The 12,788-nt window shown below is 39.9% G+C and overlaps 2 protein-coding genes across 6 annotated transcripts in view; both read right to left on the bottom strand.

Annotated features, from left to right (window-relative positions):
• PGAP1 (post-GPI attachment to proteins inositol deacylase 1) overlaps nt 1–7,239 on the bottom strand; it is a 38,894-nt gene extending 31,655 nt beyond the window's left edge. For both annotated transcript variants that reach the window (XM_080399358.1, XM_080399359.1), the window contains exons 1-2: nt 6,388–7,239; nt 1,889–2,042 (exon numbers count right to left, since the gene is read on the bottom strand). In XM_080399358.1, coding sequence (XP_080255484.1) covers nt 1,889–2,042; nt 6,388–6,723 — 490 coding nt within the window. In that variant the 5' untranslated portion in view covers nt 6,724–7,239. The remainder of the gene's footprint in view (nt 1–1,888; nt 2,043–6,387) is intronic.
• Nucleotides 7,240–7,662: 423 nt separating this feature from the next.
• Nucleotides 7,663–12,788, bottom strand: part of ANKRD44 (ankyrin repeat domain 44) — a 143,657-nt gene continuing 138,531 nt past the window's right edge. For 3 of the 4 annotated variants that reach the window (XM_080399356.1, XM_080399354.1, XM_080399355.1), the window contains one exon: nt 7,663–12,174. In XM_080399356.1, the coding sequence (XP_080255482.1) occupies nt 11,909–12,174 (266 nt within the window). In that variant the 3' untranslated portion in view covers nt 7,663–11,908. The remainder of the gene's footprint in view (nt 12,175–12,788) is intronic. The other variant, XM_080399357.1, reaches the window with a different exon arrangement.

The following is a 12,788-nucleotide window of genomic DNA, read 5'->3' as shown; positions in this document are numbered from 1 at the left end:
ATGTTTCAATAGTGTTTCTAACACATCAAAATCTCCTGAAAGGAAGTTGTAGTGCAGTGGGTATCAGTCTTTTCTTCCAAGAAATGGACTCAAGTTAAGTCAGGAGAGTTTTAGACTGGATACTAGGAAAAAAAAAAAAAAATCTTCACTGAAATGGTTGTCAAGCACTGTAACAGGCTGCCCTGACAGGGAAGTGGTGCAGTCACCATCCCTGGAGGCATTTAAACAGTACATAGATGTGGTGCTTATAGCCGTGGTTTAGTGGTGGGCTTGGCAAGTTTTAGGTTGATGGCTGGATTCAATGATCTTATAGGTCCTTTCCAGCCTAAATGATTCTATGAAAATAACAAGCCCAGCAAAGGCAGCAACAGAACTTCTGTCTTCCTTGCTCAGCAAACATGGATTTATTTTAAACAAGTAAGAAAATAACAATAGCAACACCTTCTCTGTTCATCTAGGTATCAGAATGAAAGTGTGTTATCCCACAGTAAATTCTAAACACAATATGAATTTCCATAAATTCCACAACAAACCAAAAACTATTCTGAGCCACTGATTAAGGCTGAACATTTTCACAAAGATTTTGAGAAAGGCACATATTACTTATTGCCAGTTTCCCTAAATCAATTTCTCAAATAAATATTTAAATTTTTACTGATCTTAAGCAGCACATCATATCCACAGCAGGTAGTACTTCTACTCACTTAGTTTAAGTTTTTCTTCAGATACTCCCTTTTGATTCCTAACATGCCCTGAAGGTATCATTTTATTTCCCCATAACAATGTACTGCCATTGTTTTAGACAGAGCATGAATTCACAGATTTGCACAATTACAAAAGTCCATATGGCATCTCTCATAATCATTGAGTTGGTAATCTTTTTTGGATGCTATTGAGCCTGAAAATCTGTAGGGGTTTTCTGGAAGCATGAGTTGGTAAAATATTTTATTTTGTTATAAGCTAAATGAGTATGTCCTCAAAGAAAACAGCTTTGTAAAGGTTCTCTGAGATAATTTAATCATCAAGTTTAGTAAAAAGATAAGGAAAAATTATCACAGTGAGACATCAGGGTTTAGACTGCGGTGGTTTTCCCCGTGCATACAAATCAATTTTGTTCACATCGTGGAGTATTACTGTTTCAAGCACATTTTAGAGAGCAAAAATCACTGCCTGACAAACCCAGCCTGGAAGGAATACCGGATACTTGCATAAACACTTAAACATAATACCTCATGTTCATCAAACCACTAACTTCAGTATTTACAATGAAAAATAATAACACTTTAAAACCATTACTTATTTTCATTTGGAGCCTAGAAGTTTAAGAGGGAATAACCTGGAAAACAAAGCAGGCTATGTGTCAAGTGGGAAGATGACCTTAAGGGAAAAACACCACTACATGAAAAAGTAGGAATTAATGAAGCTACAGGGCAAGCCATAAGATGATGCTTATTTCTATAAGACGTAATTACTTCACAGATGGTAGCTTGTGCAGTTTCTTCTAATCAAATTCAGGTCTCGTGTTATTTGGCATAACTGCACTAAACGTTGTTCAAATCAAAACCAACTAGATGTTTGCAATCAAAAATACAGCAAGGGTGCAGTGCTGCCATAGTATGGCCTAAACTGTACTGTTTCTGGCTATCAAAAGTTAAAGTCTCACTCCAGAAAAATATTATAGCTGAACTGTTCAACAGATTTCAAACAAAAAGAATGTATTTTGACTGCTTGAAATTAACCATGGACTTAAAAGGATATCTACACCATAATATTGTCAGTCATTGTGACTCTTGTTGATACTATTTCAAACAGAAAACTTCTTGCCACCAGCTGAAGTATAAACACAAGAGCTGTTTGTAACATCCCTGTAACTTAACTAAATGCTTACCTTGTTTGTAACTGCCAGCATTCCCAGGAAGAAAGAGAACTGGAATTCCTGTCAATAGGAGATTTTTGTTTTCTTCGGCATAGTTCCCTTCTCCATAGAGATAGAGCTCATATGCTGGGTATCGTCTGGCTATTTTCTTGGGTAATTTTATTTTCTGTTGAAAAGTTTAAGAGAAAACAAATATCTTGCTTATACTGTTGCAAACAAGAAGATACAGTGGCTATCCAGTCGTTTAAATGATCTGGCTTATGTTTTACCTATTAAATTACAGTCATATAATTATGTCTACAGAGTGAAAAACGGGGGTTTGCTTAAAAAAATAATTAAAAATAAAGTATCAAGTATTTTGTTTAAGTAGGTATTACCATGCATACTTAGTGGCTACACTTACTTGAAACAGCTATTAACTGGCTTTGAAACAAACTGCAACTGAGTGCAACTATGTATCTTTTAAAGTTGCACATTCATCAACTAAATCCAGACTTACACTACAGAGGAGGAAAAAGGAAAAGGAAAAGGTACGGCCCAACCCACTTCTCCCAGGTCACGAGAATTTGAGACCAGAAACTGGGGCACCTGAGTGATCCTAATTATTCCAAATGCTCCTTAACAGCTCTGGAATCCTTTCCAATACCATTTAACTCGGAACAAGGATGTGTTACCACACCTGATGCCAAAGCTAAATCTCAAGAACACAGTTATGTAGGTGACGGTCAGATGACAACTACCATGTCAGGGTAAGTTACAGATGCAACGCGAGTTCTCTTAGGTGATTTTTACAGAGTTGAAACCTGCAATGGGAATTTAAACAATAGTAGTAACCACCTTAATACGGCTCATCAGAAAAAATAAACCCATGATACTTTGGGGGCTTTTTTCTTGCTGTTTTTAGAGTTGGTTTTGTGGCCTAGTGATGAACCACCTGGTTTTGTAACAACTCAGGATCCAATTTACACAGTCAACTGTCGTCTTAAAGAAGGCCGTATTTCTTGTACTAAAACAAAGAAGCAAACAACTGACCACCTCACCTATCCCATAACATAATCATAGGATTATGAATTCCCAAAGAGGAAAGAACAAAATCGCTTTGAACCTGAGGGCTAGGTGATGGTTAAGTCTTAGACCAGTAAGTGATGACTCTGAGAGCCATATGCCACTGGTTTAAACTAAATAGACTGTAAGTATGAAAACGTTTAATTAGCTTCTACATGGAGGCTGGCTGGTTAATAATTTTGAGTTTCTAAGACATAAATTTTTAAAATGTCTATGAATGTGAATACACTTGTTCTAACATTTCATTGCTTATTTTATGACAATTCAGAGATAAATAAGACAATAAAAAAATAAAATTATTAAGGTGTAGTTTATATTTTAAGGAAACACTTCATTTTACACAATAAGATCAAAACTAAACTCAGGTTTGCATCAGAAATCTTCTCTAAAATCACTCTTAATTGCTTTCTCAAAATCAAAGCATCTTTGTTTTGGATATTTCAGTTGTTTCTCTCAAACCAATCTAGAGTAAAGGCAATTTAGCTTTAATTTCCTGCCAAAACACACTTGCCCAAGGAATATTTCCTTTCTCCCTTTGCCTTCAAATTGCCATATTGGTTATTGGCAACCTCTTCTTATGATGCTTGATAAATAGATTTAAAATGTATTTTATATAATACATATAAATAGGTATTATATTTTTATAATATTATATATTATAACAAAATACACATACTAGAGGCAGACAGAGTGTGTTCCAATTCCTTCACTGTGAACAAAAGAACAGTTAAGCTTTGTTCAGGCCTTATGTCTTCAGATCATTGTTTCCATGTTCCTTCCCTTTTCTCCAACATCTCGCCTTCCCAACTTCACTGACCTAACTGTCCCTTTCTACTGCTCCTTTTTCAAAGTTTTTTTCAAAAATCTGTGAAAAAAATGTTAAATTAATCAGTGTCCATTACTAAACTCAGAATGCCACCAAGATATGTTTATATAACTTCCTGATGGACCACATCAGCTGTCCTTCCATGGTATCTTCCTGGTTCACTATTCTTGCAACCACTTTTACAGAACATAAAATTAACAAGCTGCCCTTCTTTGGGTCCACGTTGAAAGCAAAAAACTACACAATCCATAAGAACTGTACTACCAAAATACTGGTTTTATTCAGTCAATCACAACGCTCAAACATTATAACAAAACAGCAATGCTTAACTCAAAAGGAAAACAGATGTTCACATTCCATGACAGTGGATTTAAATTATGAATTCCCAAGACACTGCTTACATAATTGGTTGTAGTGAGCTATATTAACTTTTTACAATGTCAAACAGGCTTCATTTTTCACCCTGGTTCCCAAAGAAATGAGGCTTATGAAAAGTTCTCATTATTACTAACTTGTGAATCCCTTACGAAGCACAGCTGAACAGGACAAGGGTAGGTAAAATTCAAATAGTGCAATTCTGCAATACATGCAAAAAAACCCCAAAGATGATTAAGTGCAAAAAAAGAAAAAAAAAAAGCAAACCAATTCCATTACTTAGCATTAACTTGACTGTGAACTAACCCACCCTGTTAGACACAAAAGAAATTAAACTTCTCATGTTTAATTGCTCAAATCATTATTTGTTTGTAACATGACACCCAACCCGGGAGGACCCGAAATTCCTACCTTGTGATTCTCGTACCAATGTCATCATTACAAAGACATTAAAAATTAAACAAGCAGCCTCTCAACAATAAAGAGGTACTTGAAAAGTATAATGCCTTAGCAAAAGCAGACAAATTAATAATTTCTCCCACCCCAGAAGTACTGCTTTCCACACAGTAAAAGTGATTATTCATCAGCAGAGATGGACGAGAGGGAGTGCTGCCAGCCCCAACCTGCATCTCCTGTGTGGAACTACCGCTTACCCTTAAGCCTCACATCTCCTACTGCCACAACAAGTACCTGAAGACGCTTAGAATTTAAGCCGCGACGTAACCAGTAAATACAAAAGATGTGTGGGGGCAGATAAGAATTTCAAGCAACTACCAATAACGTTAGACAGATTTTGCTAGTAACTTTCTGTTGGCTGGCTTCAGATTGAAGATGAAGGAGGTTTTGGCTGCTAGGTGATCTGAAAAATTAGCGCATAGTATTTGGAACTGCTTAAACGATTTTGTTCTACAGCACTGACAAAACAACACTTGTAACTACACCAAGGCTCTCTTTTGTAGGCTAACATATCCATGTCAGTGTTAGCAAATGAAGGTTAATAGATCCAAAAATTAACTTTCTGCTTCGTTACCAGTTTAGGTACTAAGGTTTAAGATCTTCTTTACTGTGTGAACCAGTTTGCAACCTACTTCAGACCACAGTATTATTTAGAATACTTCACATTTTTTCTAACATAAATTATATCCCAGATGATGCTAAACTGATGTTTAGGAGACAACAAATCATGCTTTGGGATGCTTTCAATAGGACAGAAAATCCCGTAGTAAGCACAACTATTAAAAAGAGAAATTGTTTTCCCACAACAGCGGCATTAGCAGCGAACCTACATGCACTCACATATGTACATCCTCCTGCTCTTAAGCCGTAATACTGTGCCTGGAAAATGACAGTTCCATCAGCAGTCCTCTCTCTCAAACTGATCCAAGGTATTCCGAGATCAACTGATCAAGCAGTTTCCGAGAGGCTTCGTTAGCAAAGGAGGGACTTCAGAGAGACCCGCAGGCTCTGCCGACGGCTGCGGATGTGCCACCTACAAGAGCTCACAGGGAGGCCCTTGCGCTGCGGGTTCACCAGTGCAAGAAATACACTGGTGTTTGAATCTCAGCTGTTCACTTTTTTGGGCACAGCAGTTGCTTTGCACCCTGAAAAAGGACCAAGCACAAGACTCAAGCTCCCGGGCACCCACGGTGCTGTCAGAGAACCTGGCCTGGCCTCTTCCTCTGCAACAGCTCGGGTGAGCTTTTGACAGGTTTTCCCAGTACTACAACAGGCGTTTACCTGTCAGAGAATGGGAAGCTTTACTGCTCGTTGTCCCTTCGCACAGGTGGCAGTGCCAAACCCCTCATCACTTCGCAGGTAGCCAACTTCTCCCTTCCGCAGCCACCCAAGGTGCACGCCTACGTGATGCAGCCAAAGCAGCGCGTTTTCCCACATGCACAGACCCCTCAGATCGACCACAGCTATTTTTACCCCGTTTCCAGCTTGCTGTTACGCAGAGGCCACCTCAGCAAGTTAGCTACCTCACAAGTTCGGGGAGCGGCCGGGACCACCTGTGTGGCAGTTCTCCGCGGCTGAGCGCGGCCGGGGCTGCCTGCCCTCCCCGGTAGCGGGGCCGAGGGCAGCCGGGCCGTCGGAGGAGAGCCGCGCCGGGCCGGGCCGGGCCGCCGGAGTGGAGCCGCCGCAGGGCTGCGCCTCAGGAAGCGGCTGGCGGCCGCGGCCGCTCCCTCAGCGGCGGGCTCTCCCACCTGTTACAGCGCCGCCCGCTCCCTCGGCGCGCCGCACTCACCAGGTACTCGGGGTACTCGTACATGTAGGTCATGCTGCACCGGTTCTCCTCGTAGAGGAACAGCACGTCCCGCACCCCGAGCAGCACCAGCGCCGCCAGCGCCCCGCAGAAAAGCGCCGCCACCATGGCACCCCGCCGCGCCCAGGTGCGGAGCGCAGCGCAGCGCGGAGCCGCCCGTCCCCCGCTGCCTCTCGGCGCACACAGGCACGGCGGGGCGGGCGGCGCCACCGCCCGGGGGCGGGGCGGGGCGGGCGGCACCACCTGGCCGCCGCCGGCAGCGGAGGGAGGGCGGCCGCCATATTGGCAAGGCGAGGCTGAGGGAGGGCCGTCCGCCATGTCGCGGGAGCCATTGCGGGGAGGTCAGGGGGCGACCGGCAGGCTCCCTCCGGCCGGCAGCTTGCCGGCGCTGCCATGAGAGGGAGGTCAGCTCGTCGTCGCGGCGGTGCGCCTGCTCAGCCGCAGGAGGGGCGACGGCGCTCGGCCCCTCGCCGGGCGGGCAGGAGCCGGGCCGCTGAGGTGAATGCGCGGGCTGCGGCGCTCGCCCGGCTCCCGGCCCGCCAGCGGTGTCATCAAAACGGCCTTAAGGTTTCTAAGCACTCAGCACGCAAAAGCCGATGTTGACAGTGGGTCTTTTGGGGGGGTTTGTTTGTTTCCTTTAATTAAGCACTTTTAACAACTTCCCATCTTTTATTGCCGTTAGACACCACGGGACCGCTATGCGGCCCGGTGCGCGGCACGCACGCTGCTGATCATCAGCGAAAAATAATAGTAAAATATTTAATAACTGACATAAAAAACATCTTTTTTTTTTTTGATCGACAGAGGAAGTGATACTGTCATCAGCTGCTAAGACAAGGGTTAATTACATGAGAGGGAAGTACAAAGCAGAAATACATATAGTTGCATTTTCATGGTCTTCACTGCTAAATACTTCAGAAGCCTTTACCCCTCCTTTAAAAGAAACAAAATTTACTCAGCTTTCCAACAGTATTTGTACCATTTTTATTTGTAAAAATAACCATCTGAATGCATTGCAATTGTAGTTTACAGTTAGGGTTCTTCATTACATTAATACAGCATTCAGTAGTTGAAAAAATTACTAAACTGTGCTTGAGAAGATTCAGGTTGAAGTCCAAGTCATTCACTGAATTAAGTCTTGTTTTTCTTTTTTTTTTTTTTTGTCTCATTTCATATGAGACATTTACCCAAGTCCTTAAACTGCAATTTACAAAACCAAAACAATATCGACAAAACCCCACTGAAACCATCAAACAATATTTTTATATTGTTTATTACAAATGTTATGCAAAATATAACACTGGCACCAGATTCGTATCACCATGGTTTGTAAAGATATATTGCACATGCTAAAGCATAAAATATAAGACAAAACCTACAAAACATAAGATATTGGCTTTAATATGTAGATCACTGCATAAGAAACGCATAAAATTACATTTTATACACACACTCGGATTGTCACTAGTTTAAAACGCCCTTTCCTATAACACTGACCTAAGGTTTACTTTTTGTGTGATAAGAAAGCATTTTCAGCACTGCAAAAATTATACATTATTCCTATAGAAATTTAGCATATTAATTTTCATTTCAATGCAGGTAGACATATGAAAAGAAGAAACACTTTATACATTCAAGGAAGGTCTGAAATGAAAATTTACTGGTAATATATTGCTTTTGTAACACTCAAATGAAAAAAAAAAAAAAGGGAAAAAAAGACGGTTTCACAAAACATTTCCATAATACACAAATATAAAAAGGCACTCTAATATTTCTTACATGACTAAGAATAAAAGTCACAATTATTTTTTTTAAAATCATCCTCAAGATACATAACCAAGTTTCTCAACAGTACAATGGATAAACAATTCATTTCATGTGTTTGTTCTAATTCAATAATCTGGCAGTTGTTTACTGCGTAAAAGTACCAAACACATTATGGTGCCCTTTTAGTAGCGATGAACAGAAATCCCCTGAGCTATTTCACAGCAATTTCAGGCAGTCTGGAGGTTGTAACTCAGTATTTATGAGAGAGACTTGGGACCCCATCCTGCTATGGATTCCACCTGCCACTGTGGTTAAAATACGGGATGGACCGATCCTGCTAACGCACTTGGGCAGACAGCTGCCCCTCCTGAACACCCTCTGCTTGGTGCAGACACAGAAGTTGGCCACGGTAAATTGCAGGATCCAGGGTTAAGTGCAACAACTATATACGATTAACTCTACTCTCGCAAAGAGTCCGCAGAAAGGCAAGGTGATTATTTACAAGAGTAAAATTATTCCCATGCTTAAATACCTGCCCTAAATTTCGAATTTGTTTTCTACAAGTGATAAACTATATTGCAGATTAATGTACTAGCATACAAAAAAAAAGGAAAAGGGATTCTGGTAATTCATATGAGATGTGGGATAGGCCAATACCGAGTACTTCCAAGTGTCTTGCTCATGACAGTTTTCCTCCTAAATACAGCACACTCCAAACGTGACTTTCACAATGCCCTTAAGACACCAACAAATCATATATTTCTATGATTTTTTTGGAACATTGCATATTTACATCATTGTTAGTTTACAGAAAAGTTTAATCGATGAAGTTTGGATTTGGTTCCTAGAATCAAAAGCAGGATCAAAGTAATTCAGTAACCACCTATGTAAGAGGCAGTAGTTACTGCACTACACGATTTCCAGAGTTACAAGGTATTGCAAATATACAGAAGAATTTTCAGTAACTCTGTGTTAGCAAGTGAAAATACTGATTTTTTTTTTTTTTAATAGCTGCTTAAAATAATACAGCATCCTCTTTGTGGAGAGGACTGGTTTTCTCCTAATGAAAGCAGCTTCCCATAGGATAGCGTAACTTTCTTTGTTTCAGGGTGAAACTTAATACTGCCAAGGAGCCTGCCTACATCTCTGGTTAAAATAACACCAAAAGGATGATCCTGCTGTTAAGACAGGTGGCAGCTCCTTCCCATTTGTTTATTTGTTTTCAATGACATAATTCAACATAAAACAAAGAAAAAATTTTGGATTTCTATTCATTTCTGAACAGACGCCACTGAAAACTTTCAACAAGTGATCTCTCTTATTTTCAGTGCTTAAAGTAAGGTGGTTATTGCTATTCTGCAACCCTTAAAAGCAAAAACGTTAAGAAAATTCAATCATAAAAACGTTATTCTGTGCTATTTCTGAGAAGAAAACCAGGGTTTCAGGTGCTCTGTCATTCTACTGCAGAAATACAGAGCTGAGGGAAAAGAAACGTTCACTTTTACAGAGACTCTCCCTTGTGATTATTATTTTTTTAAAAAAACTTTGGAAATCTGTTAACGCTCAAGGAAAAAAATATTTAATTTTAGCAAGGCAAAATAAACTTGATACATAAATATTTTCTTAATTAAAGAACTGGAATCTGCCAACAGATTTTTAACAATACAGTGGAACACGGCTAAAAACTGCAACTAAAATAAAAATCCTTACTTTTCATTTACCCTGCCCAAGGCGTGCACTGAGGAGAAGCTCATCTCATCCTCCCCGCACAGCACAGATGCAGGCCTGCAGGCAGCCTGAGCGTGAACCACAGGAACCTGCACACCTTGACCCTGTGCTGTACGACCTTCTCCCCTCTTTACTGTGGCTGCACAGGGGCTGCAGCCCTTTCTTATGCACTTACATGAGGGAAGGTGTTTTGCTTTCTGCTTTTTACCACCATAGCCTGTGGACTTAATCTTTGCGTTCTGTACAAGAAGGTGGGCACTCTCCCAAAGTGCATCAGCCCTTCCTTTCTCTACTCAGGCCATCACTCTTGCCTAGATTCACATTTCATTTCACATCATGCCAAATAGTACACACAAATGCTAACTAGGAGAACAAGCCATAGTTATTTTTCCTGGGCATTTGTTTCATTTCAAATAAATATAAACACATTTACATTAAAGGTATATGAACATGTTCTTTAGTCTGGAAAAAACCAAAACTGTGGTCAATACATCATCAGTTACAAATGTCAACTTGAAACCTGCGTCATAAAATGTAAAATTTGCTCGAGACTACTCATTACCTCAAAAGTTTATATTTTTATGGTTTAGAAAAACTACTTCATTATGTCACTCACATTTGAAGAAAAAAATAAAAGTAGCAAAGTCTTCCATTTAACTACTGAAGCATTTTGGTCCTCTTGGTACAGCTGGTTAGTTCATGATAACTTTTTGTTTATATTTTTGTTTGGTTTTGTTTAGAAAGTGTCATTCTTCCTTTTGTATATCTGTTGCAGGCGAGGGTCGTGGTCCATTTGACCTAGAAACTTTGGCAGAAGGAGTAAACATATTCACAAAGTTGACATTGCTTTAAAAGCTGGTGACAACAGGCTTTTTTAGCATGTATCTCTGATCACACTGCTATGTTTTCTGGTGTTTGGTATTTCAACTTTTGGTGTTCTGCTTTCATTGCTTTACCTTTGCTCTGTTAATCCAAACACTGGCAAAAGTATTTTAAAACTTGATACTGTTTACAGTAAAAATAAATTATTTCAGCATAGAAGAGGAAAAAAACAATCCATTTAAGTTGGCAAGTCATTATAAACTTTTACATACACCTTTGTCTACACCTGATTTCCTCCCTCCCCACCCTACCCCACCCCCTTTTTTTTTTCCTGGTGCTAGATTCATCATTAACGGCTCAGGTGACAGAAACATCTAATGACCCTAATTCTGTAGTGCAAATAAACTGTACATGTTTGTGCTGAATTGAAAAAAAAAAAAATTTAAGGGCCAAGTGATACTCATTTTACACAAGTGGTTCCACTAACATCCATGGGAAAATATGGTGAGACAAGTAGAATTTGGCCTTAAGAGTTAGTAAGTATATTTTTCTAACTGTGTGCTGCAACTAAGAACTGTAAAAAGTGCCTTCTGTACGTTTAAGTGCTTAATACACACAGAATGTGAAAGGTTTCATTTCCTGCAGAAAAGTAATACAGGCAGTTTTAAGATTTACAACTTTACCTTTGGTTTGTGTAAAAAAAAAACCAAAAATCATCTAATTATCAGAGCCCCTGGAAGCAGGAAACGGACAAACAGGAAAGGGGTGATGCTCAAATCTACAAAGGCTACACTGGGAATATGTTTGTGTGCTAAAGGTACAGCTAAAACGTTTAAGAACTTTTTACAAACAGTTCCCTGTTTATTTGTGCTGTCAAAAAGAAAAAAGGCATTTTCTCTTCTTCTACTTAAAATAAGAGGTAGAGACTTTCCACAGGGGCACTTAGGGCCTGAAGAAAACATCAGAGAGCTGAAAAGCTGCAGAACATTAATGGGAATATGTTCCAGTAAACCCCTCTAACTTTGTTGTTTAAAGGCTCGATTTTCGGCAACTCTACAAATCTTTCAATACCTACTTGTCAAGAATAATAGTTAAGAACATAGCTGTGGGATTTAAGCTGTTTAAAAAGACAAAAATAAAGCTGACATGAAATAATAATTAAAAGAAGTTTCTGAATACCAAAAAGTCAAAATGTTTCAGAATCCGAATCATTTTCATTGTACCCATCCTCTGTTCCTACGTTATTACTCAAGGGCTTATTGTAAGAGTTAATGCTACCCATACTGGAGCCATCGCAGAGATGTGTCCTGCCCAAATTGTCTTTTTTAAAACAAACGAAGTTGAAAGCCGTCATTGAACTGGAGGGAGAAAAAGGCATCATGGTAGCCAAAATGAGTGCCAGGCAGTCAGCCACGTCTTTGTTAGGAGCGCAAGCCAGGGCTGGCGTATGACCTGGGCACAAATGCAGACAAGGCAATGGTTAGTACTAAGGGTACTGAGAATGGCACTGAGCATTCCTCATATACATCTCTAGGTGACGTCGTAAGCGGGAGATGTATGTTCAGTTACGAGCATGCCAGGCAACAGGGGTATGTTACTAATTTTAAATTAGACATGCCAGGAGAATACAAACTATATGGAGCATTTAAATCACTGTGACCACAACAAGCACTATGTTTGTAAAATCAGGCAGCAAACAGACTTCACGATATGAATAAAAGCTCTGGCTAAACATGGGTCTACAGCACAGACGGTACAATGAGTACAGGACACGGAGTACAGCAACAGGGGCAGAAACTGGCTTCAGTTTCTGTGCGCATCAACGAGTCTCATTCTGAGAGCAATGACTTTCATAAGAACGTGAAAGATATTAGTTTAAAAATGTTTTGAAGTAAAAAGCAAATGATTTTAAAGACTGACCCGTTGAGTACCTACTCAACTCAGAAAGCAGTTTATTTAGCAATTAAATTATAAGGGAAAAGAATTAGACCTGTGCATGTGGTACATGTATAGCAGGTACGACTACGTGGATGTTTAGTTACTCAAATTTATGTTATGTTAGAAGA

This window comes from Falco punctatus (genome assembly GCF_963210335.1).
Source record: "Falco punctatus genome assembly, chromosome: 8".
Classification (NCBI taxonomy): Eukaryota; Metazoa; Chordata; class Aves; order Falconiformes; family Falconidae; genus Falco; species Falco punctatus.
Note: the sequence above shows the minus strand (reverse complement) of the source record. Positions and strands in the feature narration are given on the sequence as shown.